The sequence below is a fragment of the Quercus lobata genome, chromosome 11 (genome assembly GCF_001633185.2).
Source record: "Quercus lobata isolate SW786 chromosome 11, ValleyOak3.0 Primary Assembly, whole genome shotgun sequence".
Classification (NCBI taxonomy): domain Eukaryota; kingdom Viridiplantae; phylum Streptophyta; class Magnoliopsida; order Fagales; family Fagaceae; genus Quercus; species Quercus lobata.
In genome coordinates, this window is record NC_044914.1 from 12,154,280 (window position 1) to 12,173,605 (window position 19,326).

At 37.3% G+C, this 19,326-nt stretch overlaps 2 protein-coding genes across 2 annotated transcripts; both read right to left on the bottom strand.

The window, feature by feature from the left end:
- Positions 1 to 1,233: 1,233 nt before the first annotated feature.
- On the bottom strand, positions 1,234 to 3,539 carry LOC115966402. The gene is made up of 3 exons (XM_031085643.1): positions 3,411 to 3,539; positions 3,214 to 3,243; positions 1,234 to 1,489 (listed from the first exon to the last, which is right to left on the bottom strand). Exons 1-3 carry the CDS (start codon positions 3,537 to 3,539, stop codon positions 1,289 to 1,291), a joined length of 360 nt encoding a protein of 119 aa, XP_030941503.1. The 3' UTR covers positions 1,234 to 1,288.
- A 13,718-nt stretch (positions 3,540 to 17,257) lies between these two features.
- On the bottom strand, positions 17,258 to 19,326 carry LOC115967399 (UDP-glycosyltransferase 43-like). Its single transcript, XM_031086486.1, has one exon. It carries the CDS (start codon positions 18,868 to 18,870, stop codon positions 17,428 to 17,430), a length of 1,443 nt encoding a protein of 480 aa, XP_030942346.1. The 5' UTR covers positions 18,871 to 19,326; the 3' UTR covers positions 17,258 to 17,427.

Consider the following 19,326-nt stretch of genomic DNA (forward strand, 5'->3'; position numbering starts at 1 on the left):
TAATTCCTTAAGGTTAGGGGAAAAATATCTACGATTCATTCTCTACCTTGAGATTTGTTACTGTAGACACCCCATTTCGCTCCCATAATTTGATCTTGAGAAAGGACAAGATGGCCATTCCATTTATCCAAAAGCATGGTTGCATTTTTGTCACTAACTCATTCATCACGTGTCATAAAAATGATCTTGAGGTTTTAATAATCACAATGATACATTAAGTTTCTCAATCGGGCGGTTGGATCAAAAGATATCATAAGATCAAGTTTTAATGGTCATCATGGATTTGATTGGATGTAGCTTATCACACGAGATTAATGGAAGTTAATTTTGATTGGTCACTAATTAAAATTAATTAAAAAAAATTGTGATTGGTTAAGTTTTTATCTTAAGAAGTAATTTATTGCATGAGATTATAATAAACTAGTCGCTAACCCGTGCGATGCACGGGAAAGTTCTTAGAAATGCTAAATAATTTTTTAATCAAATTAAATGCATTTTTTGTTGGGTTGAGAGAAATTTAACTTAAATGGACATTTTCACTTTGGATTTTAAGGAATAACTCACACAAAAAGGAATATACAAATTTCATTAGGATTTGAGCTGATCAACCAAGGTAGGTATGTATTTCCAATTAAAGCAATCCAACATATTTTTATCAAAGCACCCATCTACCAGCAGAGAATCAAACAATGAGGTAACAGAAATCCACACATCAGTAATCAAACCTAGTCTTCAAAAATACAATCAAGTCAGTTCACCCCATCATCACACTGCATTTTTCATATAGCAAAAATATGCACCCATGAATATAAGTTATAAAATATAAATACATGACTTAATGACACATTGAACAGCAAGATTCAGCTTAGTGACCATGGGCCATCATCAAATAGTTTATGTCAGTTCATTTATTCTATTATTCCAATACATGTACAATAGTTCTCTTGTAGGCCTTTTGTCAAATACCTAACAGATATAGCCAAGAAATAGAACTTGATTGATGTTCAGGTGCTGAAATAGTGGAACTTAAAAAAAAAAAAAGAACAATGTAATATAGAAATTAAAAACTTATTGACATATTAGGATGAAAGATATATTAAAAAAAGAAAAAGAAAGAAAGAAAGCAAAGAACAAAAGAAATTATATATATTCATTTTGATTGATGGTATAATGACTTAAAAATGAATGAAAATATGTAATTTAATTCAAAGTAAAACTGAATCGATCATTCCCCTAATTATGTCGTGCAAACCTAATCCCTAAATATTCCTGATTCTTCGTAATCACATTAACATCCACTCCTTTTCTTCCAAGTGAAGGAACACATTACACAACTCTCTCCAGTCTCCAATATGGAGTATAAATGGATTGTACCATTTACATTATTGGCATTTATATTAGTGCTAGTGAATTGTGACAAACCTTCGTTCGATGGAAAAAACCTTCCTAATGGTTTCCGACTTCCATATGTTCGGAATTCTTGTCCTAGCTACAACACAAAGAAAAGTCGATGCTATATATTGATGAAGGAAGGTGAAGGAATATGCTGCAACGGGAATGTTAGTCAGAACATCCAGAATACTCAGTTTGACCGTATGAGTCTGTATGATCGTGCTAGGAAAACTTATAAGCCGTCATCTTGGTCAAAAGAAAAAATCATCAACCCAAAATAAGAAAAAATGAAAGATAATTTAATGGACGAAATGTGGAATCAAAGTTTCATTAATTTATATTTTTTGGAATGCTGAATACCTGCCGATATGATCATTTGAAAGTACTATGCACAAATATTCATCATAACAAAAGCATATCACTGACTCCAACCAAATGTACAACAACCAATTATACATAATTCAAAATACAAAACCAAGCAAAACGCATCATAAAAAGGTGAAAAAATTATTACTCAGAAAGGCTATTTTGTGGATGGCCTACTCATATGTCTCATAAGTCCCTGCTTCATTGACTTCCACACTAAACTAACATTTTTTAAAATCATCGAATCAAATAAAGTGTTATATCTTCTAGAGTAAGAGGGGAACCTTTCATTTCTACATGAGCAATAAATTTGAAGGAAGCTGTAATATCAGTCTATAATGGAAGTGGCACATTGCCTCATAATCATCATCTATTACATAGTGTGCATACCCACACTGTTTGTCTAATACCCATAGTATGTTGACTACTTGTTGTTGGATACATTATCAGAAAATTTTAAATTGGGGATCAAGCACTTCATACAGATTTACTTTTGAGTTTTTAGGGAAAAAAAAAAAAAGAAGAAGAAGGAATAATTAGTAAAAATTATGATATGTACAGAAAAGTAGGTGAAGCTTTTTAGCCAATCTTCTTGTGATATGGTCCACCTTTGGAAGGCAGAGAAGTACCACATTGGCTGTAAAGGCCATTGAATTGGATGCTAGAGTTGTAATTGTTAAAGATAGTGCTTGGGCTGGTGCTCATGTCAGTGGAATTTTCATTCCTTCTCTCTTTGTTTTGGGATTGGAGAATTTCAAAGCAAGTGTAAATTTGATGAACATAGATGCAAAATGAGCAGTACAAATAACATATGAATCCAACAGGAGCTACAATAAGAAATGAAGTCCTACTTGCTGTGAAAATCATTTATGATTCAAGACTTAGCTTGTTAGATAAACCCCTAAACCCTTTAATTTACAAAAGTAAAGCAAGCTAAAGAGTAAAAATTAAATTTAAAGCATAAGTTTGAGCAGCACATGCAATTTTTGGATTTTATATAGCAAATACTTTTGGTATAATACTTCAAAATCCAAATAGAGCCATGGTATTGCGTATATAGTTTAGATTAAACTTAAATAAACCAATAATGATATAAAAAAGACTACCACAGATACACATAGTCTACTCCAACCCTGCCCCAAACAAAAAATCTACAGGGCATTCCCAGCACAATTAGAAACATAAAATAAACTTAAAAGCTCAAGTAAACAACACCCAATCGTGCATAAATTACAATAAGAATTCAGAGATTGGTAGCCATACATGAACCTAGATAAGAATTCACAAAATTAAATCCAAAATAAACTGAATAGAAAATCAGAATTATAAAGAGAGCAATAAAAATTCAGAATTATAAACTAAAAAAATACCACTGACAATATACTAAAAAAAATACCATAACCTTATACTAAAAAAAATTCAGAAATTTAGAATAGAGGCAAACGAATACCATACCTTTGACCTTGATTTGAATGGAGGAAAAGACTGAAGAGAAAGGCAATAAAAAAGCATAAATTAAACAGGAATATTAGATCTAAATAAAAGTGAATGGAAGAACAAAAATTAAGAATGAAACCTATAAATTGAACAGCCGTGAAAAAAAGAAAAAGAAAATAGTTATAGAGTCCTAATTAAATTTGTATATTAGTTACCTTTGTGGACCAGTTTCGACGGGCTGGGTTGGGTGTGATGGTGTATCGCCGACTAGGCTGGGCTGGGTGTGATGGTGTATCGCCGACCAACATAATTGAGGTTGCATGTGGTGGTTTGTTGATGGGCATGCATTTTGGAGGAAGGAGAAGTGGTCTTTGCCGTGGGTCTGAGGAAGGAGATCTCTATTGGTTTGTGGGTATGGCCGTATGGTGGGTGTGGTGGGTTTTGATTGAGGAATCTGTGGGTATGGTGTCTTTGGATGCTTTGCTATGGGTCTGAGGAAGGAGATCTCCATTGGTTTGCCGTGGGTTTGAGCGTTGGGGGAGCTGGTAGAGGAGGAGCGTTGGGGGAGATGGCAGAAGGAGCTTAAGGTTTGCATTTTAGAGAAAGAGAAGGCAAGCCGTTTATCGGGTTTGTTTTTAGAAAATTTTTATTTTGCATTTATTTTTTATTTTTAGTTTTAGAAAAAGAAAATTTATTTTAATATTGTGCTGACGTGGAAATTTGTGGGAGTTTCAAAAGTTTTGGTTTTATATATATATATATTGATAAGCAGATAAAGATTAAATTTGGAAAAATAATTTGATTTTTAAAGTAATTATCATTTGAAATAATTATTTTAAAAGCATAATTATCATTGTGGAACATGGTTTATGATGAAAATAGGTTGAAAACATGTCCAAATACAATTTTAAACTTAGAAAAAGCAGAAAATTGTGAAAAATAGAAAAATAAAATAAAATAAAAGTTGGGGAGAGTGCTGAAGTGCCAAATCAGCACTTCAAAAGTGCCGATTGGCACATTTCAGCATATTCCCCTAGATGCGCTTTTTCTGACCCCAAGTTCATCAAAATCCATTTTCTAAAGATAAAACCTATCATTTTCATGGTAGTTGGCTTTTTAAGCTAAGTTAGGTTAATTTTTAAGTCATTAATCCCTTTATAAATAGAGAAAAATTTTAGGTACTTCTGGAGTATGAAGAAATGATGCTCCCTCCTCTCACATTCATGATGGACCCCACCATGAATTTAATGAGCGGACCTCACCATGAATGTAAGAGGAGAGAGAACACCATTCTCCATACTCCGGGAGTACCTAAGAATTACTCTATAAATAGAGGGGAACATCAATCATTCAACATCTTTAATTTCTCATAATTTTGGAGAGACCCTTGAAGCTCTACCAAAATTTTGACTTTCCTTAAAACATGATTTTTTTTTTCTTTTTTTCTTTTTTGGGTAGACATCACTCTTTAAGCTTTTATCCATTGTTGGTGTTCACTTCTTAGAGATTGAAGAGATCTTTCAAGATTTCTCACATTTCTCAAAAGATCCCATTTTCTTATATTTAATTAATTCATGCAGGTATAATAGACTTTAAAGTTATTTCACATGTTTTGGTTGTGTAATGTATTTATGTATTTGCAATTGCCATGGTCAATCTCACATGTTCATGATTGGCATGCTCTAATTCTGATTTTTCCTTCTTTAGAAAAATCGTTCCCCTTCCTCCGCCCTATTTGGTTTGAACTTCGAAGTGCTGAGAAAGTCCTACACTTCACATTCTCCTGGTAAGGCCTCTTTTCCCTATACTTTTATGGTTGGTTTTAAGTTCCTTATTTAAGAGTGCCCCTCGATTTCATTTTTCTATCCGTCAATCTCTAATAAAACACCATTCAGAGATGGTCATCATTGAGTATAGGGAGGATGATGTTAGGTTAAGTGAGTTGGAGACAGGATTGTCTTCTAATGCGGAGTCTTTGAGTAAGGTAGTTGATACCACTGCCTCAAAGTTACCCTCGTCTTCATCTTCACCCCCCCTTGCATGCTCTTTCTGAGACATGTTCCTTGAAAGAGATACATTTAAATGGTTTTAGGAAAAGGTTTCAATTTCCCAAAGGTACCTCTATTAGACTGCCTCGCCTAGGTGAGAAAGATTGAAACTTTGCCCATGGAGAGGTGTGTTTTTACGAGATTGACTTTCTATGTGACCTTCGTTTCCCCGTCCATCCTTCATTATGCAACTTCTGAACGAATTTCAAATCGGCCCAAGTCAACTCGTCCCTAATGCTTGGAGGACAATCATAAGTTGTATGTCTATCTGGATATCTACTTGTGATGGGGAAATGATAATTTTGAATGAATTTTTGTTTTTGTACCGTCTGAAAGCCTCTACCCACTATGGGCATTTTGAACTTTTACCTTGGGATAGGAAATCTAGGGATGTTAGATGTTTTCCTTCGTCCTTTTGCGATTGGAAATCACGATACTTTTTTATTTCTGGAATGAGTAGGGAAACCTTGTCTGACGAATTCTGGGGGGAAGTCCCAAGGTTACTACAAAAATAGGAAGTCCCAACACTTGGTGCGTATTTCCATTGTCTCCCTTTGCTTTTCTTTCATATTGCGATTGCTCGTCTAATGATGTTTTTCTTCTAATTTTTGTAGCTCTTGATCGTCTTGATTTGGAAGATAAACACCGTCATTGGGTTCGTGTTACCCTTGCCTACGCTCGTGAAATCAAGGATTTTGACGACCTTGTTTATCCTCGTCGTCTGTTTGACTATTGTTTGGGTCCTAATCCTTCGAGGTACATATTAGAAAAGATTCGCCGAGAGGAAATCGTCTGTCCATTAGTTTCCAAGACTCCTTCATCTTTATTAGCTTGCCACTAGATATAGTAAGGAGAAGTATGCCCGCATCAGAAGTTTGAAAAATGAGCCCTTATCCAATCTTGCTACTGATTCGAAGAAGAGGAAATTAGGCGAAGAGAAAGGTGAGACTGCTACTCTTCCACCTATTCACATTGCCCCTTCTTCTCCCACTCCATCCTTAGAAGTGACTGCCTTCACTCCTCCAACTACCCATGCGAAAGGAAAAGGCAAAGCTAGAAGGAGTGTTTGGGATGACCCTGCTACTGCTATAGGTCGTGCTCACAACGTGATTACTGACGATGAACTTAAAGGTTAGTCATCTATTCCCTCCCACGAGCTAGTCTACTATCATATTCATAAGTTGATGCAGGTACGTGGCTTTTCTCTCTCAGCATCCCTTTTATTCTTTTTTTGTATGCACATGATCTCCCTTCTCATTCGTTTATCTTTACTAGGTCCTTGGGGAGTCCCTACGCATCACGACTGACTACTTGAATACGGAAGAGAAGGTTGTGGTGGCTAACTCAAAAGTGGAATCCATTGAGGTTGAATGCTCCAAGTTGAGGAAGGATCTAATCGTTGCAATGAATGAGACGAACAACACAAATGAGAAAATAAGGGAGCTTATTAAAGCCTTGCACGTAGAGAAAGTGCTCGTTGTTCAGAAGGACGAAGAAATCCAAGAAGCCCTCCTGAGGACTGATGCTAAGAAGGACAAAGTCGTTCAGGTTATCATTCAGTCAGATCAGTTCTCCGATCTTCAATTCATCCAATACTTCAAAGGGTTTGAGCTCTTATGTCGGAGGACGATGAAGCACCACAGTTTGGCCGTGGACTTCTCCAATTTAGAGTTTGAGAAGATTGACACTGAGATACTCACAGACAAGGCCAAGGAGCAAGAAGAAACCAAAGCTGGTGTCGTGATGGAGAAAGATTATGCTAAGAAGGATGTTGCTGAAGGAAAGGATACCAACAAGTCTACTATCCCTCCTTCGTAGTATCTTCATTTTTTTTTTTTTTTTTAATTTGGAAAACAATGGTTGCCCCCTTGTTTTGGGATTCTATTTTTGAAGAACAATGGTTGCCTCCTTGTTTTGAGGCTTTAGTCTTTCCCTGCTTTATTGTCTCTTGGTTTTAAGGCTTTTGTTTGGACCAACTTGCTGGTTTTGCTTCATACTGTAACTTTGCCTGTTTTTATCATCGTGATTTGGACTTGGAGTTTTTATCATTTGAACTACCATTTAAACTCGTCACTCATACTGATGGAGTTTTTCGTTCTTTGCGATTTAAACTCAAGTTTTTATCACCTAACCTGCAAGTTAAACTCGTCATTTATTTTGACAGAGTTCTTTATTCTCATGATTTAAACTTAAATTTTTTATCACTTAATTTGCAATTTAAACTCGTCATTCATATTGACGGAGTTGTTGTTGTTGTTGTTGTTGTTGTTTTTTTTTTTTTTTTTTTTTTTTTTTTTTTTTTTTTGTCTCTAGGATTTAAACTTGAAGTTTTTATCACTTAATTTGTAATATAAACTCATCATTCATATTGACAGAGTTTTTTTTGTCTTTGTGATTTAAACTTGAAGTTTTTATCACTTAATTTGTAATATAAACTCGTCATTCATATTGATGGAGCCTTTTGTCTCTGTGATTTAAATTTGAAGTTTTTATCACATAGTTATGATTTAAACTCATCTTTTATGTTGATGGAGTTTTTATCATAGTCGTCGTGCTCTGAACTCGTCTTTTCGATACAAGAGGATTTTTAACATGAAGGGTTTGACATCTAATTATTTGAAAAGAAATGGCTCTGTAGACGCCTTATTCGTTTTATTCATCCTTGCTTGTACAAAAGGGATTACAAGGATAATACTTTACAAGAAAACGAAGAGTACTGAAAATAAAACTAATGCATGAAAACAATGAAATCTCGCTTATCTGTTGATGAATAAACAAGGTGTTCCAAACCTTGGAACTTATTGTTGCTGAAAGTCCATTCTTTCACTAACAATACTTTTTAAGGTGCTCTGCATTCCAAGGACAATGCAAAAGTTTCCCATTTACATCCTCCAGGTAATAACTCCTTCTCCTTGAATAACAGACGACCTTTTATGGACCTTCCCAGTTGGGGCCTAACCTTCCTTCATTTGGATCTTTGGTGGCTTGTGAGACCTTCCGTAGAACCATATCTCCAAGATTGAAACGCTTCAACTTCACCCTCTAATTGTAATACCTTGTCTTCCTTTCCTGATATAAGGTCATTCTCTGAGCTGCATTGTCCCTGACCTCAAGTAAGCAATCCAGAGCTAGCTTAAGGCCCTCGTCATTGCTGCGCTTGTCCTAGCATGTTTTTCTGAGAATTGACATTCCGACTTCCTCAGGAATCACTGCTTTAGTTCCCATTGCCAGCTTGAAGGGTGTCTTGCCTGTTGGTGTTCTCGCCGTCGTTCTGTAGGCCCATAAAACTCCTAGAAGCTCTTCAGGCCATGCTCCTTTTGCCCCCTCAAGTCAAGTTTTGATTAGCTTAAGAAAATTCCGATTTGTAATCTCGGTCTGGCCATTTACTTGTGGGTGTCCAGAGGGAGGAATAGTGATTCCTTATCCCTAGTTTCTTGTAAAAATCCCTGAACTTATGGCTGTCAAATTGTCGTCCATTGTCAGAGATGATGACCCATGGAATCTTGAACCGACAGACGAGGTTTTTCTAAACGAAGTGTTGTATCTTGGCCTCCGTGATTACTACTAAAGGCTTTGCTTCCACCCACTTTGTGAAATAGTCAATAGCGACGGCTAGAAATTTTACCTGTTTCTTACCAGGTGGTAGGGGGCCCAGTATATCAATTCCCCATGTGGAGAATGGCCATGGTGATGCAATATTCGTTAGATGTTCTATTGGGACATGCTACACGTTTCCAAACCATTTGGCACTTATCGCATCTCTAAATGACCTGAGTTGCATCTTTCTGCATGGTTGGCCAGAAATACTCTGCACACTTAGTAATTTCCGTGGTCCAGAGTAATTTTCGTGGTCCAGAAATACCCAACAATTGACCGTGGTCCAGAGTAATTTCCGCAAACTCCTTTGTGGATCTCACTTAGTACATATGCAGAATCTTCTAGATCGAGGCACTTTAAGTAGGGTTAAGAGAATCCCCTCTTGTAGAGCTTGTCGTTTAGGATCGTGAATCTGGACAACCTCACTTTGACTTTTCTAGCTTCCGAGGGATCTGCAGGGAGGTAGTCATCCCTCATGTACATGATTATTGGGTCCATCTAGCTCCCTCCAAATTGGACATCGCTCACGTCAAAACCCTCAATGCTTGGAAGGTGCTGCACTTTCATGTACAATCCTAGTCGTCCTTAATTGGTGTCTGACGACGCTAGCCTAGCAACTTTGTCCAGTTCTGAGTTTTCCTCCCTTGGTACCTGAGTGATCTTAACATCATCAAAGTTAGAAACCAACTGATTGGTCAGTGTTAAATACCTTTTCATTCTGCCTTCTTTGACCACGTACTCCTTGGTTATTTGCCTTACCACAAGCTTTGAATTCGAATTCAGCTTTAAGATTTTGACACCCAAGGCTTTTGCAATTCTTAAGCTTGTCAACACAGCCTCGTACTCCACTTCGTTATTCGTTGCTGGGAATTAAAGCTGGACTCCGTACCTGAGGATGTCTTTTTCAGGGGATAGAAGGATCATTCCTACACCACCCTATTGCTGACGACCTGTCTATATACATTGTCCAGTACTCTGATTCTGGATCTTGATCTGTCATAGTGAACTCAGCGACGAAGTCAGCCAATGCTTGGGCCTTGATTGCTGTTCTAGGCTTATAATCGATGTCAAATTGACTTAATTCCACAGCTCATTGGACCATTCTTCCTGTAGCATTTGGCCTACCCATGGCATTTTCATAGAGGTTGGTCTGTCATTACCAAGGTCGTTTGTGCCTAGACATCGGGATGAAGTTTCCTTGACACGATGATCAGGGAAAAGGCTAACTTTTCTATCTTTGGGTATCTAGCCTTTACACCTTGGCAAGTCTAACTTGTGTAATAGAACGGCTTTTGGATCATGGGCTCTTCACGAATCAATGCGGAGCTCACAGCCGTCTGGGAGACAGCTAAATACAGGAATAGTTCTTCTCTTTCAACAGACAAACTTAAGAGCGATGGCTTGGACAAGTAATCCTTGAGGGCTTGGAAAGTTTCTTCACACTCCTCCATCCATTGGAAGGCCTGCTTCAATGTTTAAAAAAACAAGAAGCATTTGTCCGTGGCTCTAGAGACAAACCTATTCAAAGCTGCTACTCTTCCTGTCAGCCTCTGTACTTCCTTCACGCTTCTTAGGGAGGTCATGTCTAATATGACTTTGACTTTTTCTGGGTTGGCCTCTATGCCTGTTGCGAAACCATGAACCCCAAAAACTTGCCTGACGAGACTCCAAACACGCACTTCACCGGGTTCAACCTCATCTGGTACTTCCTCAAAGTGTCAAAAGTTTCTCTAAGGTCGTCCAAATGTAACTTTGCCTTTCTACTCTTCACAAGCATGTCGTCCACATAAACTTCCATATTTTGTCCAATTTGCTTGCTAAACATGTGATTCACCAGCCTCTGGTAGGTCGCCCCTACATTCCTCAGGCCAATGGCATAAGTTTGTAACAGTACAACCCCTGGCTAGTGATAAAGGTTGTTTTCTCCTAGTCCTTTTCGCTCATGCGAATTTGGTTGTAGCCTAAAAATGCGTCCATGAAGGTTAGTAGCTTATGACCAGCTATTGAATCCACTAGCTGGTCAATCCTAGGGAATGGAAAGTTGTCTTTTAGGCAAGCATGGTTGAGATCTGTAAAGTGAACGCACATGCGTCATTACCAATTGGACTTCCTCACCATGACGATATTGGCAAGCCATTTAGGGTAAAAGACTTCCCTGATGAATCTAGCAGTTAAAAGTTTCTCTACCTCTTCCGCGATAGCTTTATTCCTTTTAGGAGCAAAAACTCTTTGCTTCTGTTGGATGGGCTTTCTGGTGGGGTCGACATTCAACCTGTGCTCTATTACTTTGTTATCTATGCCTGGCATGTCCTCATGGGTCCAAGGGAAGATATCTAGATTCTGCTTCAGGAACTCTATGATTTTTCCCTTCAAGGCTGAGTTAAGCCCTGCTCCAACTTTAGTGACCTTAGTAGGGTCTCCTTCTACCAAATTCTTCCAAATCTTGGGCAAGCTTCTTTGGCTTTTCTTCTACAACCCAGGTATGGTTTTCATTGGAGGCTAACACCACCTTGTAACACTCTTGAGCCAGCAGCTAATCCCCACTTATTTCCCCTATCCCATGTGGGGTTGGAAACTTCACCTTGAGGCAATAAGTTGAGGTTGTAGCCTTAAGCTAATTTAGTGTAGGTCATCCCAGGATGACATTATAAGACAATGGGCAATCAACGATCAAGAAATCAATCTGTTTTGTTACCTGGGCTGGATGTGTTCCCACCGTGACGGACAATGAGATGATACCCTTTGGATAGATACGATCCCCATTGAAACTGATCAACGGGGATTTGAAAGGTCGAAGCCGCTTTGGGTCCAATTGTAGCTGTTGGTAAGTCGTCATGTACATTATATCTGCAGAGCTCCCATTGTTAACTAGCACTCTCCTCGTATTGAAACCTTCAATTTCTAGCGTAATGACGAGCGGGTTGTCATGGGGTTGCTTAATTCCACTTGCATCTCATTCAGAAAATGTGATTTCTTCACTCTCTGATCTTCAGTACTTTGTAGATGGATGTTTGATGTGAACGTTGTTGATCTGCCTTTGGTAAGTCTTCTTCAAAGACTTGTATAACCCTCCTGATACTAGTCCCATTATTATCATCCTTATTTCACCTACAGCCTACTTTGGATGATCTTGTCCATCATCCTTAGTATCATCATGAGGCTTGTCATCAGTTCTCGACGGGGCTAGTGGTCCCTCTTGATGAACTTTTAGAGTTTCCCCCGTTGGATCAATTCTTCAATCTGTTCTTTCAAATCACGACATTCGTCGGTGTAGTGGCCATGATCTTTGTGAAAACAACAGTACTTTTTTGGGTCACATTTCCTAGAGGACATGCTTAGTGGCTTGGGCCATTTCAGGCCTAGTTCATCCTTAATCTATATCAAGATTTTGTCTGCGGGCATCACCAATGGGGTAAAGTTCATTTTCTTCTTCGGGGTGTCAGAGTTGCTCTTACTAGCCTTAGTCTCCGAGGAAAGGTCTTTACGATCCTTCTTTTTACCCTAGAATCACTAGGTTCCTCCTTTTTCCACTTTCCCGTCAATCCTTTTGCGGTAAGGGCATCCTCTCCATTCATGTGAGCTTTAAATAAGAGATCTGTCACAAAAGTCAATGGCATCTTTCCCAATAAGAAGACGAGGTCAGGGTTGTTAAGCCCAACTTGGAAAGTCATCATTATCACTTGGTCATCAGCTTCGTTAATCTCAAGCATGGCCTTGTTAAAACGCTTCACATAATCTCTTAGGCTTTCCCTTTCCTGCTGCCTCACTATTAGCAAGTAAGAGGTTGGCCTTTTGTGACGCTGCCCCCCCAATGAAATGGCGAACAAATGAGACACTAAGCTGTTCAAAATTCACGATCGAGGACACTGGCAGCTTACTGAACCTCACCCTGGTAGCCCCTCTGAGGGTGGCAGGGAAGGATCTACATATGACTTCGTCGGGGGTTTGTTGGAGGTTCAAGATAGTCTTGAAGGCCCCTATGTGGTCAAGGGGGTCTTTCGTGCCATTATAGAACTCCAGTTATGGCAAACGAAACTTCAGAGGCAAGGGGCACTCTAAAACATTGGTTATGAAAGGTGAATCTATTCATTTGAGCATGCCATCAAGGTTCATTGTCGTCTTCCCCTTCATGGCATTCTTTACCTCATCTAACTCCCTTCATAAGCTCTTCATCATGTGATCGTTGTCATGCACGGACTACTCGATGTATTCTGAGGTATCCTTTCCCTTACTGTTTTCAAGGCTGCTAACTTCCTCGTTATGTCTGCTATGACTACGTCGGTGATGTGAAGCATTGCTACCCTCTGGATGGGTTCAGCGCTTCAACTTTTAGTTCTGCTTCATTAGCTCTTGCACATTTGCTATTAGAGCCTAGATTTGTTGAGCCATCACCACAGGATCCATGGGTGGTGCTGGTGTGGAGTCCATCGAGTGGCAGGAGCTTTATCGGTAGGAACACAATGGTTTCAAAAAGAATCTAATCATTCCCACAGACGGCGCCAAATTAATGAAGTTGGAAATTGACCTCGTCAATATGCTCCTTGTCAATGCCGATGGACGAACTCTAGTACCTATCGCCAAGAAAAGAAAGGATGGCAAAGGAAGTTCACCGGCATAGCGTCAATTGAGAACGCTCTAATGCTAAAGTCAGCTAATGGCTCTCAAAAAATTGTATAATAGGTGTCTATGGAATTTTTGATATCTTTACCTGAGTTCCACTGCCCTTTTATAGTTTGCTTTAGGTCAAATTGGTTATGTCTGTTAATGCTCCTTTGGGCGTTTTTCTCCTGAGGGAAATGTGGCATTTAATGGCCATGAAAACTCTATTTAATATGTAATGGATGACCGTTGCGCCATCATTACTTCTGTAACTATTTCGGCGCACTTATTCTTTGTCAGCTAGCTTGATGGCATTTACTTATACTATCAATGCGTTCAGGTTCATCTCAGTTGGACGGACGATCTCGTGCCCTTTCTCTCATTCCCAACTTAGACGCGATTGTGGTCGACCTTACGTTGGACGACCTTTAACTAGCACTCGTCACCTATAAAAAGTATTACAGTCCCTCAAGTTATGTTCTCACAATTTACACATATAATTTTAAGACTAGGCAAGACAATGCAAATTGTCCCGACCTCTATAGGATGGGGTTAGGGTAGGATAATTCAATTGCAATACAAGGGCGAGACACCCATGTAGGATCCGGTCCCATCACACTCCATTGCCTTCCAAATGGGCTATGGTAAAAAAAACCCCATGGTCCTCTAGTTTTTGCTTTCCTCCTTTTCTATTTCTTAGTTTGATATAACTATTATTTATGATTGAAAATTAGGCTCCTTTTTCTTTCCTAATTTATCTATTAAATTCTATAATCATAACATGCAACTTCTATGATCATTAGATGGCAATAATTTTGACCTGTTTCTTTTTTTGACAAATGAGGGTGCCTAGATCTCTTCGAGTATCTAACCATTTCTTCGGGTGTTTGCAGTCCTGTCCTACACGCACTAGCTTATTACAAGGAGGAATTCTATGGAGATGGCCCCAAGGTACTGTAAGATATTTCGAACCCAAATCTTATGAATATCATCAAGTCTTAGGAACCATTAAGCCAACGGATCAATGGTTACTCACATGAACTAAAGTAAAAGCCACATTACACCTACTTCTCTTTTGCTTGTGTTTTTATTTTTAATTTTTTTATTTGTAGGCAATAAATTAACAAAGCAAAGCATCAGAGATATAATAATAATAATAAATAAAAAAATTGGACCAATACTAGGAGACAAAACACATTTAAATTAAAAATTCCGAAATTTTAATTAAGTTCTTAGAATGCAGTCGACAAATTGTATCAACAATAATTGCAACTCAACTTATTTCACTAGCATTACTTTTATCAAGACAATAAGTGACCCTTCTCTGTATACGTAAATCGTGTTTGCCAATTCCTTAATCAAAGTTCCTAATGATGAATACGACACTTATCCCTCTCCCTATATCCTCTGGCAACACCAATCCATTCCTATAATCAAATCTAATTTCCAGCTAATCCTGATTTCTTAACAATCTTAAAGGCATTCATTTGTTGCTCGCATAAATGGGCTACATGGCTATCACACTGTGCCACAAGCACTCCAAATTGAGTTCCAACCACATTTAAAAGTTCTTTGTCAATTTGGTTACCAAAAGAGTATAACAATATGGAAACATTTTATTATTGTAATTTGCCAAAAGCAGTTTTTTTTTTTTTTTTTTTTTTCAGTAAATGCTCTTTATATTGTAAAAGCTTTTCAGTTAAAACTTTACAGCTTGAAGCTCTCACAAAAATTTTACAACTAAAGAGCTAAAGCTTTATTTCTTAGAGCAATCACAAGTGTGCTCTAATTTCTTTCCTCCTAGTCATATTAGAATCGTATCTGTATTTGTTTTTAAACATGAGGAATCAGTCAACTATGAATATTTAGTTTTTCATTAATTTAAAGGTTTATATTGTGACACACTATTTAAATTTAATTAATATTCATTCATTACTATTTTTTTTTCTTTTAAATGATGTAACACTATACATACTTTAGATTTATAATAAACTAGTCGCTAACCCGTGCGATGCACGAGATAGTTAAACAAAATTTATACACATTCACTTTTATTGGTACAATCATTTGAAAATAATTCTAACTAATACCCAAATGTAAGAGACACATTGACTTACTATTTAAAATAGCTTTCTGAAGAATTTACACATATTGTACAACTGAGCCTTAATTTCTCATCAACAATAAAAACATGGAAATTCAAAACATGGAAAGAAAATAAAAATTACAACAATTAATTCAATTATCTTTCATGCTATACTTTGTAATTGTACGGAATTAAGTCAACTCAATTTAAGTAGTTGTAATAAAATTGGCTTCTACTATTCTCTATTCTATAGAGATATGAACATATTGGATTTCTCAAACAATTACCAGTATTGCAATAAAATGATTTATTATTGAAAATAAGAAACAAAGAAAATCTGTCTATAGCTTAAGAAACACAATATAATAAAATTAAAAAGATAAAATTTTCGGAGGACAAAATATTATTGATAATTTTAGAAACAGATTATACACTTAAAAGGGTTAGTAATTTATAGCACTTACCCCCCACTATTAGTATACAGATACCAAGTGCGGTCGTCGTAACCCTTTGAAAGAACCTTCCCCAATTGGACCCTATAAAAAAAAAAAAAAAAAAAAAAAAAAAAAAAAAAAAAAACACCCAATTAACAAAATTGATCCAAAAGGGTCTAAAAAGCACACAAAATCAATTCAAAAAACAAAAATATGAGACAAAGTAATTACTTTCCGCTGCCAATGAAATCATCTTTTGTATTGCTGTTCCAAACTGCAACACTTATCTCTTTAAGGCTTCAATTAACGAAAACACAAATTTTTTTTGGAATACCGGAGTATTATGACCACCTATACACAAAAAAAAAAAAAAAAAAAAAAAAAAACAAAATCAGCATAACTCACTATAACTCTATAGAAGCCTCAAAAATATAAAGAGAAATTAAAGGGGTTGAATTTGATATTTATGTTTGGAGAGAGAGAGTTTACAGAAACTGTGGCTTTATATTTTTTAACTTGAGAGAGGGATAAGGTTGCTAGGGTTTTGAGGGTAAGGTTGCTAGGGTTTTGAGGTGTTATAATGTTTTTATTTTTATTTTTTATTTTTTAAATATTGTGCTGACGTGGAAAATTGTGGTGCCAGCAGAGGCTTCGGTTTTATATAGATATATAGATTAAATCTTTAATTCTTTTCCATAAAATAGACTGTCTTTTACTTTAGATTTATAATAAATTAAATCTTTAATTCTTTTCCATAAAATAGACTGTCTTCATTTTAAAACTATGAAAAATAGATTACGGCAAAAAACTATCATTTTCTACTTTTTGTAACTCATGTATTTTTCTTCTTCCCTTTTTTTTTCACCCTCAGTTTTGATTTATGTATGATTCAAAAACAATGCCTCCATCTTCTTTCCTATGGTATCTATTAAATACAATTATTTTAACTTTTTTTTTAATAATTGTATAAGTGGGGAAAAAGAAATTCAAACTTTAATTCTCCTAATAAAGAAGACCAGATAATAATACAAAACCATAAAGCTTTTAACATATTAACTTGTTCTAAAATCATAATAATGACAATAATCTTGACTTGTTTCAGCATGTACAATGCACGGATCAAGGACTAGTCGTATGAACTCTAGTAAAGGCAAACTGTATACACAATTTTTTTATTTTTAGTGGGCAAAATTTTAATAATGAAAACCAGTAAACACGAAATACTAAAAAAGAAAAAAAGAAAAAAAAAAAAGTCACAAAAGTCCCTTAGAATAAATATACTCATTGGGAGACAAAAGTCACAAAATACATTTATATTAAACACACACATATATATATTCCCTTGGAATATATTAGTATGCAACTGGCATCAACAATAATTGCAATTCACCGGCAAAAAATAATTGCAACTCAATTTATTTCACTAGCATTATTGCATTAAAATATAAAGTGGTCCATCTTTGTATCTTTACACTCCGTTTGCTAATTCATCAATCAGAGTTCCTAGTGACGTACATGACGATCCATTTTCCCTAACAGCCATCTTGGCTTTTTGGCTCATCTCTTTCACCTTTTTCCTCACCTCAATATCACCAACCATGAGACTCTTTATCCCTTCTTCTACCTCCTCTGCCAACACCATTCTACTTCCCATCTTGTAATCTAATCTAATTTCCACAGCTAAACCCAATTCCTTAACCATCATAAACGCATTCATTTGTTGCTCAGCATAAATTGGCCATGTGGCAATTGGTACAGCGTGCCACAAGCTCTCCAAAATTGAGTTCCAACCACAATGTGACACGAATCCTCCGATTGCTTTGTGGGCTAAGATTGACACTTGCGAAACCCATCCACACACCAAACCAATCCCAACTGTTCGTTCCAAGAATCCATTTGGCAAAACCTCCTCAAGACTTGTGTAATCATTTGGAAGAGTTAATTGGGCTTTTGGTTTCTCACGTAATGACCATAGGAATCGAACCCCCGCCCGTTCAAGTCCATGGGCTATTTCTCTCACTTGATGCACATCAAAGCTTCCCATGCTACCAAAGCATAAGAACACCACTGATGATAGAGGTTGGTCATCAAGCCAGTTCAGAATATTTTGGTGATGGGCTTGGTCTGGGTGCCATTGGGCCGGGCCAGCAAGGTCAAGAACAGGCCCAATAGGATAAACTCGTGGCATTTGACTTGTGGAGAACGAGTTAAGTGTATGAGGCTCAAGCTCTTGAAGTGTGTTTATAATAATACCCTTTGTTTCAAGGTACCTACGTCCATGGTACAAAAGGCAAGAGCACCCATCTCTCTTCAACGATGATGGAGGCAACATGCTTGGAGGAACAGGGTTAACAAAACCAGGGATGACCAACTCAGTATCCAACTCGGCTAACTCAGTGGTGGTGAGTTGGGTGGCAAGGATAGGAAGATGAAGCATGAAGCTGAGAAACGAAGCTGGAGAGGCAAAGTAAAGGTAGCAAGGAATGTCGAGCTCTTTAGCAACATCAATGATCGAAGTACAAAACATGTCGACGAATAACCCAGCAAGTTGTGGAACTGAGTTGGACTCTGAGTCTGAGTCCAACTCGGTTCCCATGAGGTTTGTGATTGCTTGTCTTACATTGGATTTTTGTTTTTCAACGAGTGACGACACGTGGGCTACGAAACTTTGGGATTGATCGGGTGAGGGATGGTCCACACTAGGGAGGTGGACAAATTTGATATTGGTAGCTGACGTGGCCACGCGTGATTGGATGCACGTGTCGAGAAGCGGTTGTCCAGGCATAGTGATGATCAAGATTGTTGCAGAAAATCGAGGGTCATGATCGATTAGGCGTTGAGCAAACTCAACAATGGGAACAAAGTTTCCAAACGCAGGAATTGCAATGAGAACCACCTCGAATTTGGTCATGGCTTTTTGGGTTTCCTTGAATTTTTTGCTTGATTTGGCTTATCGATTTCAAGAATATATTGCTTTTGGAAGTTGAGGCAATGATATATATATATATATATATATATATAAGAGAAAATTAATGCTGTTTCTGTCGCATGTATCTTCTTCTTAAATGGGAGTGGACATCATGAAAGAACACGAAGAAGAACAGAGATCGGACTTGAACAAAGGGATTTGTAGGAAAAAAAAAAAAAAAAAGAGAGAGAGAAGAACACAACGAAGCAGGGTCTGCACCAAAACAAACTCCACACTTGCTCAGCAAATAAACAGTAAACACAAACTACATCAGATCAAAAAAACAAAAACACAAATTACAGTAATACGTATCTTCGTCTTCTGCTGCTGCTGCTGCTTCTTCTTTCTTCTTTTTTTTTCTTCTTCTCTTTCTTTTTTCCGTTGATGGAGCTCTGTACT